This window comes from Gopherus evgoodei, chromosome 4, assembly GCF_007399415.2.
Source record: "Gopherus evgoodei ecotype Sinaloan lineage chromosome 4, rGopEvg1_v1.p, whole genome shotgun sequence".
NCBI lineage: Eukaryota > Metazoa > Chordata > Testudines > Testudinidae > Gopherus > Gopherus evgoodei.
In genome coordinates, this window is record NC_044325.1 from 119,828,300 (window position 1) to 119,840,477 (window position 12,178).

General features: G+C 45.0%; 1 protein-coding gene across 5 annotated transcripts in view; it reads right to left on the minus strand.

Moving 5' to 3' along the window:
* Nucleotides 1-1,324: 1,324 nt before the first annotated feature.
* Nucleotides 1,325-12,178, minus strand: part of LOC115650573 (SITS-binding protein-like) — a 76,615-nt gene continuing 65,761 nt past the window's right edge. For all 5 annotated transcript variants that reach the window (XM_030560739.1, XM_030560737.1, XM_030560738.1 and 2 more), the window contains one exon: nucleotides 1,325-3,795. In XM_030560739.1, the coding sequence (XP_030416599.1) occupies nucleotides 3,622-3,795 (174 nt within the window). In that variant the 3' untranslated portion in view covers nucleotides 1,325-3,621. The remainder of the gene's footprint in view (nucleotides 3,796-12,178) is intronic.

Genomic DNA, 12,178 nt, shown 5'->3' on the forward strand with positions numbered 1-12,178 from the left:
TCTGTTTTGCTCATTGGCTTGCTTTTTACTGGCTTGTGGCTGGGCAACTATGCAGAATTTCATTTGTACTAAAGGAAACAACAGGGGAAAAAATTAAATGGTGAAACGTGCTGTATTAAGAGCCCAGGAGGCATTCTCTAGTACAGGATGGGAAGCAGTACAAGCTTCCCCATTGCTGACCTGCCAATGTGCCTGAAAACCCCAATTCAGAGAGACCACTGCTAGGGCTGAGTGGTCAGTTCCATGCTCACCAAAAGCTTGGCCTGTTTATGTAACACCACACCCCTGGGTGGGTCATTGGCCGCAGGGTTTGAAGCCGTCACCTCTGTATCTTGACAAGTGAGTCTCTACTGCCTAAATCTATTACTCAAGGCTGTAGCAGTTTTATCAACCTCTATACATGGCCCACCCACCCCTAGAGGGGCACAGAGGGCTACTATGAATGGGGTACATTTGCTAAGGGTGCCTATTGGAATCAATTATGTTGGGTGTGTATTTTAGTTTTTTAATTAACAATACAACTTTATTTCATACATTTTACCCTAAAATGCATTACAAAGTTATTGTAAATCATACAAGTGTTAAACAATATACAATAGCTGCATGAGGGGGAAACCAAGCAGAGGCCAGAAAAGAGAAAAACAATTTACAGCTGGGGTTTGAAAAGAGACGGAGGGATGATCAGGCAATGAGACATCCCAGGATTCTTCCAGATGGCAGGTGCTACAGAGGAGAGGAAAAGGCTCTCACACTGAGAGTATGGAGGGACTTAGAAGAGGTCAGTGCTCAATAAGCACAATGGAGGTGAGGAATATTGAGAGATGGGCCATCTCTACCAATTATGATGTCCTATGCAGCCTGAGCACCTGCTCCTACTTGCCCCTGCAGAGGGCCTGGGCAGTGCTCAAGGCTTGCGGGGCCAGGGAGGCAGGAGCTGTGGGGAGATGCTTTGGGAGGCCCAGGGGATTAGTGGGGGCGTGGCCCTGGCAGCAAGAAGCAGAACTACCCAGCCCTAGCCCACTCTGCTTCCCCTGCCCCAGCCATGTCGCTTGGGTGGGAGGAGGGGGAGTTGGGGAAGGGATGCCCCCTGCACTCACCGGTAGCGGGAAATGGAGTGACCTGGCCCCAGCCCGCTCCGCTTCCCCAGCCCCAGCTGTGTTGCTTGGGGGAAGGGGAAGGACTATCCCCCACACTCACCGGCAGCTGGAAGTGGTGTAGGGTGACCAGACAGCAAGTGTGAAAAATTGGGACGGGGTGGGGGGTAATAGGATTCTATATAAGAAAAAGACCCAAAAATCAGGACTGTCCCTATAAAATCAGGACATCTGGTCACCCTAAAGCAGAGTGACGTGGCTGGGAGCTGGCAGAGTGGAGCAGGCTGGGGCCGGATTGCTCTGGTTCCCGCTGCTGCCCATGAGTGCAGTCTCAGGCCCGACCCTGCTGCCAGCGCAGGCCCCATGCTAATCCTCTGGGCTGTGTCCATCAGTGGGGGAAGAGGTGGAAGAGGGGTGAGCCAGGGGCAGAGCAAGGGCAAAGACAAAGAGGCAGGGTGGAGGGAGTTGTCCCAGGCCCCACACTCTCCTAGGGTGCAGCCCACAGGGGGGCTGGCTGGGGGATAGGGCTGGCTGCCGGAGCTGGTGCTGCCACATATGCAGCATGCAGCTGCCTAGGGCACCATGAAATTTGGGGCAATTTGGTGCCCACGCAGCTGCATATTCTGCATATGCCTAGGGACGGCCCTGGTTGGGGTGGGGGAGGATGCTGAAGCAAATTCCTCTTTTACAAACAGCCACGGTCTGATGTGGATCCTTGGATGGTGCCTGTAGTATCAATTTGTTTCATGTAAATTGCTGATGAGATTGAACACCTGGAGGGGATCATGTCAAGTTACAAGCTCAGGGCGGCAGCTAAAATCTATTCTGTTCTGTTCGGACTCCATTTAAAAGGCAATTCAATGCTGTCAGAGCAGCACCAAGAGGCACTTCTTTCCCAGCCTTTTCTGTCTCCTACAGGGCACAAGTTGTTTTCATGCTAAACTTGTACGCTGTGCCACAGCAACCTCCTGTGCGTGGTCAAAGTGAGCCCCTTCCCCATGTGGCACACAGGGCTCCCCCTCCCATACACAGCCTTGGACCTCTTGTGGCACCCTGCATTTTGACACTGCCCTGGGGCCCCCTAACAGTCCAGAAAGTCATAGATACTCTCGATAAGATTAGGAAAATCCTGAGTGGTTCCTGATCTAAAAGGAAGACGAGAGAGGTCATCAGCTGGTGTAAATTTGGCCTAACTCCACTAATGTGAATAGAACAATGCTGTCTTATACCAGCTAAGCATCTGGCCCATCTATCCCAAGGGTATGGCAAAGCAGTAAGATATTTGCCATGACTGAAGTTGGTTACTTGCCATGGGATACACAAAGAAATTGTACCATATACATTAATTTTAGCATTGAAAATCTGAGCCCACTCCTCCTATATATATGCGCTCCTTGGTAAGGTCATTTGAATTCACTTGGAAGCTGTTCCTTCCCTCCAGGTATGCTAACACTATGTTTGTCCAGCCTCTGCAGCATCTTATCAGCTACTAAGAACTCATGTGTTTGCTGAGCTCTTAATGTTACAGAAAATAATCTTCTCTTTGTAGCCTCCTAGAACCTTTTGAATGTCTTAAGTGCTGCCATTTGAGAACATCCTCGGTTTACTGAGTCCCAGCTGCTGCATAATGCACACATCCCTGTGCTTCAAATAGGCTAATTAGTTTCAAAACTAAACTAAGGCTGATTTCAGTTTTGGGGTGTTCTCAAGCCATGGGAGGCAGGCACTCTGAGGAGAGAAAGCAGAGGCAGAAGGCAGCAGACAGGATAGCCTCTAAAACCACCCAAGGCAAATAATCATCCATAAGGAATGGAGAAGACTCCTCACATTGGTGACCTGCAACCACACATTACAGAAGAGTTTTCTCTGCCCTTTCCTTTTTTGTAAGTTTTGTCTAATAATAAGACTCTAACTTTTTCCTAGACAAAAATAAAGACATTGACACAAGACCCAGAACTGGATGCTGCAGTTTTCCCAAACCAAAAGTTGCAGTCTGTAGAAGGTAAGTGATGATGCAGTCCTGTTTCACTAAGACTCCAGCAGGCAGTTAGACCTGGTCAACCAAGACTGTTTCTTTTCAAGGCAGCCAGTCCTGCCATCTGTCCATACCTGGCTCTGTTAGAGCTTCCTCTTTACTTTAATGATTCCCTCCCCCCCCATGGGAATATTTCCAGTAGATATTGAATCCATCTGCTTTCTCATTGCCCTGTGATTTTGAGGGTGTCTCTCTTTCACTACTAGTTAATCAGAGACATTCTTGGTAGATAACACACAGGATAGGGTCAGGTGAACCTGGATGATCTCAGCAGATGTGCTGCATGTGCACATGGGGTATTTTTTGTATCAGAGCTTCTGCAGTATTTCACTATTTTAGAATGGTAGCAAATCACAGTAACGGATTTAAACACTTGTATAAAAGAGAGTTCCTGGAAAAGCACAAATGGCTGAAAAGGAAGAGAGCATGTCTTGTCAACATCGCTCTTCTGAGAAGTAGGTGAATCTTTTGAGAGCTGGGACAGCCCAGAATCTAGGAGGCTTTTACAAAAACTGGCACCTCCACAAGACTGACTGAGTAGTTCCTGATTAAGGTTCCTCCATCAAACACCTGGGCGGTATTGGTGTCCATCCATTTGTGGCCTTCCCCAGGCAGGTAGATGTCTCTCTGAACTCGGCCTTGTTCTGTAATTGGGGCAATCAGTACCTGCATTTAAAGGAAGCACAGCATTCAGCAGGGCTAGGTAGAATTTACTGCAGTAAATCTAAGCAAACCGAGGGCCAGATTCAGACAAGTGCAACTGAATGGAAATCCATACAGTCTTACATAAGTTCTGAATGAGTTGCATCTACTATGACAAGGCCAAAATTTGGCCCACAAACATTTCTCATGCAGACCTGGCAGAGCAAGAGATTGACTAGCACCAGCCAGAACCTTAGGGTATGTGCTCCACTTGGCTCTCTACACACCCAAGCAGTGCTTCCCCTGCCTACACTGCTATTTTTAACAGTGTTGTTCGCTGCTGCCTCCCCTCCACCACAGCCTTTCCCTGCCACAGGTAGCTACACACCACAGTGTGGATGCAGCCTGATTTTCAATGCTGAATGTAGCTACGCATACCCTACACGCCGCTGCAACTGGTGTGCAGTGTAGACATAACCTCACTGTTTCAACTAGGGGCCCCACCCAACAGCAGAGCCCCATTGTGTCAAGTGACAGTCTGTTGCATGAGCGCTCTGCAAAAGAGATGTCTGTATACATGTAGATAATAGAGCTGGTTGAAAATTTTCCAGTGTAAGTTTAATACTGAAAAATGCTGATTTGATGGAGTCCAAATGTTCTGCAGGAAGGTGTCAGTTCTGTTTAGACTTTTGACAGAAATCAGCCAGCCTACAGGCTCCCTGGGATTCCAGAATCACTAGCTCCCCAGGTGATTGGCTCCAAGAGGTGTCTGCATGATGCATGGGTGGGCTGCCAGGCTTCCCAGGCTCCTGTGCTCCCACCTGATGGGTGGTTGGGCTGGCCAGCTCCCTAGATGGCCCAGCTCCCTGGAATTTTTTGAAAATTCTGTTTCACAGGAAATTTTCTACTTTTTGTTCCAATTCATAATGATTTTCCCCCCAGAAATGTGAAATTGCCCACTAAATGGAAATTCCCATTTCCAGCCACCTCTAGTAGAGAGTTAATAGAAAAGGTGCCAGTAGACCACACTCAAAAATATGCAGCATTGTTCATAGGTTTTTCAGGAAAAATAAAACATGGCATGCACTGCAAATGATTCCTGGTATGCAATTCTTTGCATGGAGCTCTCATCAGCCCCTGACCTGAAGAGCTTGCATCCTAATAGACAAGATGGACAAAGGGAGAGAGAAAGGGGATGTTGTTGTTCCATTTTACTGATGGGGTGGGGGGGAAGTGACAGAGATTAAATTATTTTCTAGTGGGTGCCTTCTGGCCTTAAACTCTATGACTATGACATTAAATGACTTGTTTAGGTCACACACTGGGTGCAGCTTGGCCAGACCCAGGGATCTGGCTCAAGGTTTGCTAAATAGCTTAGATGTTGTTATTTATTATCACCTCATATTTCTGGCATAATAAGAATAAATAGTAATAATAATAATAAAGGATGAATCTTTTATTTTAATTAGGAACAAGCTTATTGATTTGGATGGGAGAATTCCCATTGACTTCAATAGGCTTTGGATCAAACCCAGAAAGCCCTGTAATCCTGCAAGGAAGGCTGCTTTCGTGCTATATTAGGAGCATATTAGGAGCACTTACATCAAAATTAATGGCCAAGGGCACACTAAATTGCACCCTGCACCAATGTGTGCCCCTTCTATTGCTAGGTGATTGTTGATTCTAATCTAGACTAGGTATTATTAATGTACCTAATTACTATGGTATCTAGGTGCTAATGAAAAAACTTGCATAATATTTTTTCCATAATGGACTCTACTCTACAATGCTTCCTTTAGACACAGTTGCTTAGTGTATGACCTTCCCCCAGCTCATTTTCTGTTCTCTTCTTTTCTCTATCCAGAAGAGCTGATCTTAAACTGCTACAATTAGTCCACAGTGGTGCAGGCTACATGATTTACCTGGAAAATCTGTTGGTTGGTAACTGTTATTATATAGCAATGTAGTAATACTCTGGTTGACTATTCCTTGGACTCAGTGCGAGTCTTTTCTGTAATGGCTCAGGAAACACTGAAACTCGGATTTAAAAAAGAACTGTGCTCATGTTATCCTGACAGCTGCTGGATCAACAGCCACATGGGCAGAGTGAAAGATTTTTTTTCTTCCAGTATCTCAGTAAGTTTATCATGAAAAATGGAACAAGTTCCATTAACATTCACATTGAGCTAAGAAACCGCTTTGATAGTGCCTGTGCTCCTTTGGCTTTTCTCTTTATGCCAAACACTGTTTATTCACAATCAACACTTGTTCCACTGAGACTGTGTTCCCAGTAAACCCTATGCAAATTTTACTGAACATAATAATATACTGTGAACAAATATGTTGTAGTTTTTTTTTAAAGGGGTTGACTGATAAAATGACCAAAACGGGCATTTTAGAGGATCCAGAAAGAAGTTCTCAGGACATGACAATATTATGGTAAGCTAGAAAGACAAGAACAATGAGGAGTCCGGTGGCATCTTAAAGACTAACAGATTTATTTGGACATAAGCTTTTGTGGGTAAAAAACCACTTCTTCAGATGACCAAATAAATCTGTTAGTGTTTAAGGTGCCACCAGACTCCTTGTTGTTTTTGTGGATACCCCTCTGATACTAGAAAGACAAGGTGGGTGAGTTAGTACCTTTTATTGGACCAACTTACGTTGGTGAAAGAGACAACAGAAGTTGATGCAATAAAAGATATTACCTCACTCACCTTGTCTGTCTCATATCCTGGGACCAGCGCAACTATAACAACACTGAAAACAACAATGGTAAACCTGGACTGTTTTGGTAAAACCAGGTCATATGGTCACTTTATTCATTGGTGCCTGCTGAGCTTTCAGCTATGGTTCTTCTAGCCATTATTATGTGGAAGATTAGATGTCTGGGACTGGGTTAAAATAATGTTTGCCTGTTCCAATCATAGGCTGGTGACATTTAACTTTCACCATAGATTATAATTATCCTTATTTATTATTGGTAATATGGTAGCACTTAGGAGCCCTAGTCATGGATCCTCTTGTACTAGATGCTGAAACAGAATTAAGATAGTCCCAGCCCCAAAGAGTTGATAATCTAAATATGAAGCAAGAGAAAAACAGGTGGAGACAGACATGAGTACAAGGTTTATCTATCCCCCAAAAGATGACTATTATTGTTTCCCTCTCATTTTTGAAAAACAGTGGAAGGATTTTCCAAATACTGAGGAGAAAGTGTAAATTTCTAGAGAAATAATAGATTATACAGTAGGATCATATGATGGCTGCCTCTTCTAGGTACACCATGAGCATTACTGCGACATCTGAGCACCTTTCTGGTTTTCTATGCCATATGGTTATGAACTGGTCAAATAATTCACTGCAAATAATATTCATTGTGAATTTGGGCCATTTTTCCATCAGTTATTCACAAATTCTTTCATTAGTTGGCCAGCTCTGTGTAATGCTTTTGACACTGTTATGTTTACTTTCAATACTGAAGCATGTTTAACACACAGGGATAGCAACATCTTCTAGCTTTCCTTCCTCTTGCTTTACCCTCCATTGACGTGCTGACTTCACACTTTCTTATGCCCTTAAAGATGCAGCACCACAATTTGTTGCAGTGCTATCAAGTGCCAGTACACCAAATATTTTCCAGTGTATCAATGCAACAGCCACAGTCTCTGCATTCTCTTCCCGTGTCTTCACAGTGAATTTAACTATGCATGTAGGAATAGGGTGACCAGGTGTCCTTATTTTATAGGAACAGTCCTGATTTGGGGGTCTTTTTCTTATATAGGCTCCTATTACCCTCTATCCCCATCCCGATTTTTCACATTTGCTGTCTTGTCACCCTATGTAGGAAAGGATTTACAATGGGCCAGATCCTGCTCCCATTTAAAATAAATGAATGTTTGGTTATGAATTTTAATAGGATGAGGATTGGGCCCAAAAGCAGGGACATTCTCCCTAAGCCAATGTTGCTGATGATGCAAAGCTCAAGAAAATCAGTCAATCAAAAATTTTTCAGCCTTACCAAAATGGCAGTTTGTACTTTGCCTTGGAGAAGTTGCTTATAGTGATGGAAGACTGCCAAAGATTCAGTTCAGTTAAATGTCCTGTGATTTGGATTCCTCTCTGCATTAGTGTTTGGACATTTCAGAACAGTTTTGCACACATCCCAGTACTCCCTGGTACTGAAGGTGCAGGAAATTGCACAAGAATGCCTTTTTTGCTGTACTTTAGTATTTCCAGCCTCAATGAGCTACTCTGCATGAAAATATAAAATAATTATATCCAACCTCTTTCTGAGCTCATAAAAAGTTTGACTCAGGTTTGCTTTGAACGGTGGAATAGGCTTATGCTTGCATCAGTTCTGATTTCATCAGAACCACTAGAGATTGATTGTGGTATTTGCCTAGAGCACACTAAATTGTACCTTATTTTAGTAGCTGAACTTTCAGCCAAACTTTGGCTCTCCACCTTTTAGGAGAAAGGTCTGAGGTTGTTCTGATCTTTTGTTCTTGAGCTTGTGGTATCTGAAAAAAGAATCTTTTCCTGCTAATGCAGATCACATTACTGCACTGGAACTGTGCGATTCAATTGCACAAGAGATTTTTCAATTCAGGAGGTTTTCAGGAAGGAAATATGTTTTAGATTGCTTGTGATTGTAACTAATCTTCAACATTACAGCCAAAATTCCAGACCTTTGTTATTGTAGAAGTGTTTACTGTGAAGTTTATCATTCAAGAACATTTTCCATGGTCAATCCAGGTTTGTAATCGGGACATTCTTCTTCCCAAATTATTGGGAAAACAAGGGATTTGAGACAACTTAAATGAACAACTAAACGTACAGGTCACAGGCTGCTAGGGTTAACTCACTACATTTTGTGAGAGATGCCATGGAACCTTCAATGACCACAAGTGGTCAGGGTCCTGCTCTTTCCTCTAATCAAAAAGACTGTTACTCTGCCACGTGGGGGAACATCTTACTGGGGCACTGTTCCAGTACAAAATCACATGGCCCCCTACTGAAAATGGGAGTTTTATCATTGATTTGTGTGTGAGCAGGATTGGACTTGCAGTGTTGGAACTCATCTGTCAGAAATAGGGGGTGGAGTATGGGGTGCCTGTTTCATCTAGTTTGACCTTCCATTGCCAGGGTCCTTCTGTGAACTGTTGAAGCCGAGCCCTGGCATAATTCCCAGACTGCTGATATATGATAGTCAGCCCTGACGCAGCCAGAAAAGCCCACCTAGCCCAGAGATTTCAAGATCAAATAATAAATGCAGATAATAAAATATGTTTTCAATTTAAATGTTTATACTTCTCTCCCTGACACACATGTGTGTTTTTTCTTTCACCCAAGCACCCAGACAGCAACTGGAGCTGGGGCAAGCTGCATTCTAACTCACTTCACTCTGCTAGTTGTTTAACCCCTCAGCTACTGGTGACTGCTTTGCTGCTAGTGGTGTCAGGGGAATGTCAGGAAATGGCCCAGTGCCTTTGGCAGTGCCAGCTGGTGCTGTCACTCAGACTCATCCCCGCATGCCTAACAGCACAGCATGTGCCAGCATACAGACACAGTTTGACAGTGATATTGGCTATCCTTGTCTAGCACATCTGGCAGCCACCGGGGTGCTGGTTCCCAGGTGTACTCAGCAGCACAATGGGCACCAAGCCTAGACTCAGTCTGGCACATATAGCAACATAGTACGAATGTGGACCAGGTAAGTCTGGCAGCACAGCAGATGGAGTCATGCAGATGCACATCTGACAGCATTGTGGGAGACATCACACAGCTGCAGCCCAGCCAGCACCATTACCCAAATAAGCAGGGGCGGCTCCAAGCACCAGTGCAGCAAGCGCATGCCTGGGGAAGAAAGCTGTGGGGGGCGGCCTGCTGGTCGCTGTGAGGGTGGCAGTCAGGCAGCCTTTGGCAGCATGCCTGCGGGAGGTCCAGTAGCGGTGTCCAGCAGCAAAGCAAGTGGCATCACCCAGAGGCAGACATGTCCATGAGGTGCCATCAGCCAAATGAATCCAATAGATCTGGTAGAAAAGTGGGTGGCATTGCTCAAAAGCAGCTTGGCCTCTCCAGTTGGCACAGCAGGCAACTTTGCCAGAGCTAGCCCTGCACATTTGGCAGCGTTGTGGATATTGTCACCCAAATGCATCTCAACACACTGACCAGTGCAGGTGTCTCCCAGGTATACCGAGAAGGTGCTGGTGCACAGTGAGTGGTATTGCCAGATGTAGCTCGACATGTCTGCCAAAGCAGAGAGTTCCATTGCGCAGGTGCAGCCCAGCACGCCTGGCAGGACGGATGAAGCCCTAACCTGGACACAATCACTCTGTCCTGTGGCACAGTGAGTGCCAATATGTTCAGTAGCAATCCATTTGTTGAAACTAACTCTGAATCAGTAGCAGCTGAGGCTTTAAGGTTGTTGCTGGACAACTCAGTAGGGCATCAGTGAACCTGGGACCAAAGGAATGGGCTGGACAGGGTGCCTATGGGTGGAAGGCCACATGTGGAAACATCTGGCTCTCCAAAGACTGCCATTTTTTAAAGCAGCAAAGAGTCCTGTGGCACCTTATAGACTAACAGACGTATTGGAGCATGAGCTTTCGTGGGTGAATACCCACTTCGTCGGATGCATGTAGTGGAAATGAGTGAATACCCACTTCACCCATTTCCACTACATGCATCCGACGAAGTGGGTATTCACTCATTTCCACTACATGCATCCGACGAAGTGGGTATTCACCCACGAAAGCTCATGCTCCAATACGTCTGTTAGTCTATAAGGTGCCACAGGACTCTTTGCTGCTTTTACAAATCCAGACTAACATGGCAACCCCTCTGGTTTTTTAAAGCTGTCTTCTGGGCTTTGATCTTGCATACTGAAATTTCCCCACCCAGAATGGGAGAGGGGAGATTTGTAGGGGGAGAAGAGGTGGCGCTCTTCAAACCAAAGTCCTGGATCCACTCCTTGTTAATTATATCTATTACCGTAGGGCCTGGAAGTCCCAATCAAAATGAGGGCCCCATTGTGCAAGATGCTGCACACACACATAGTGAGAGAGTCCCTGCCCTGAAAAATAGACAATCTAAATATTATTGTTAGTTACTATTTGTATTGCCATAGTGCCTTGGAGACCTAGTCATGGACTAGGGCACCATTGTGCTAGGTGCTGTACAGGCATAAAACACAAAAGACAGCCTCTGCCCCAAGAAGTTTACAATCTAAGCATAAGACATGAGATGACGGACAGATAAAGACAGATGGGGGAGTAAAGTGAGACAATATTGAGGCAGCGGTCTCAGCACATCAGCAGCCCAACCATTGTCACATTTTTTTTGGAGGCATCATGAGAAAGGAGAGATTTAAGGAAGAATTTGAAAGTGGATAATGAAGTAGCTTTGGGAATGTCTATGGGGAATGCCTCCCAAGCGTGAGGGGCAGCACGGGAGAAAGCACAAAGGAATTTGTTTGAAAATTTAACAAGTGGGCAACGGGGCCAATTGGAGGCAGGAGTCTATGTCTTAATACTGAATGGGAAATGATAGGTAGGATAGGGACAGGCTAGAAAGGCCTAAACAAATAGACAAGGCAGAAAAAGGTGGGAAAAAGGATTCATCATCATTTTACCTATAGAGGCACGGAAAAAGACATGGGGACTTGCCCAAGGCCACACAAGAAGTCTGTTGCAGAGCTAGGAACTGAACCAGGTCACCTGAATACTGGTGCAGAAGCTTAACCACAAGATCATTCTTCCTCAAATGATCTAGTGTAGATTCAAAATCTGATGTCAAAGGGAATTGGATTCAGTGTTCAATTTTGGCCCATTATAGAGGAAAAACTTGAGCTGAAAACTGACGCACTTACGAATCTGGCATTATGGTTTGTGTCTGACTCTGCCAAGGAGGCAAAGTCTTATGCCTCACAGGCTAGTCACAGCCAGAGGCAGGGCCGTAGCAACAAAAATGTGGCCCCCTCCGAACATATGTCCGGGACCCCTTACAATGCAGGAACTGGAATGCGGTATTTATTTTATACAAAACACAGGGTTCGTATTATGTATACATAGGCCTACAGTGTACATATATTCCGTATTTACGCAAAGCTCTTCTTTCGAGCCTTGTTCTCCGCAAATTGGTTAATCAAGGCGTCATAGTCCAGAGATCTGGCAATCTTGTTTTCGATTGAGATAACTGCAAGCGCAGAAAGCCTGTCATCTGTCATGGTTGAGCGCAGGATATTCTTGATCAGTTTCATTCTGCTGAAGCTCCTTTCAGCACCAGCGACAGTAACTGGTGTGGTCAGAAGAATTCTGATGCAAATGCAAAGATTTGGATATATCTCCTGAAGGCTGTTCTTGTATATGTACGTTAAAAAATTGTTTGCTGTGACAAGTCCTCT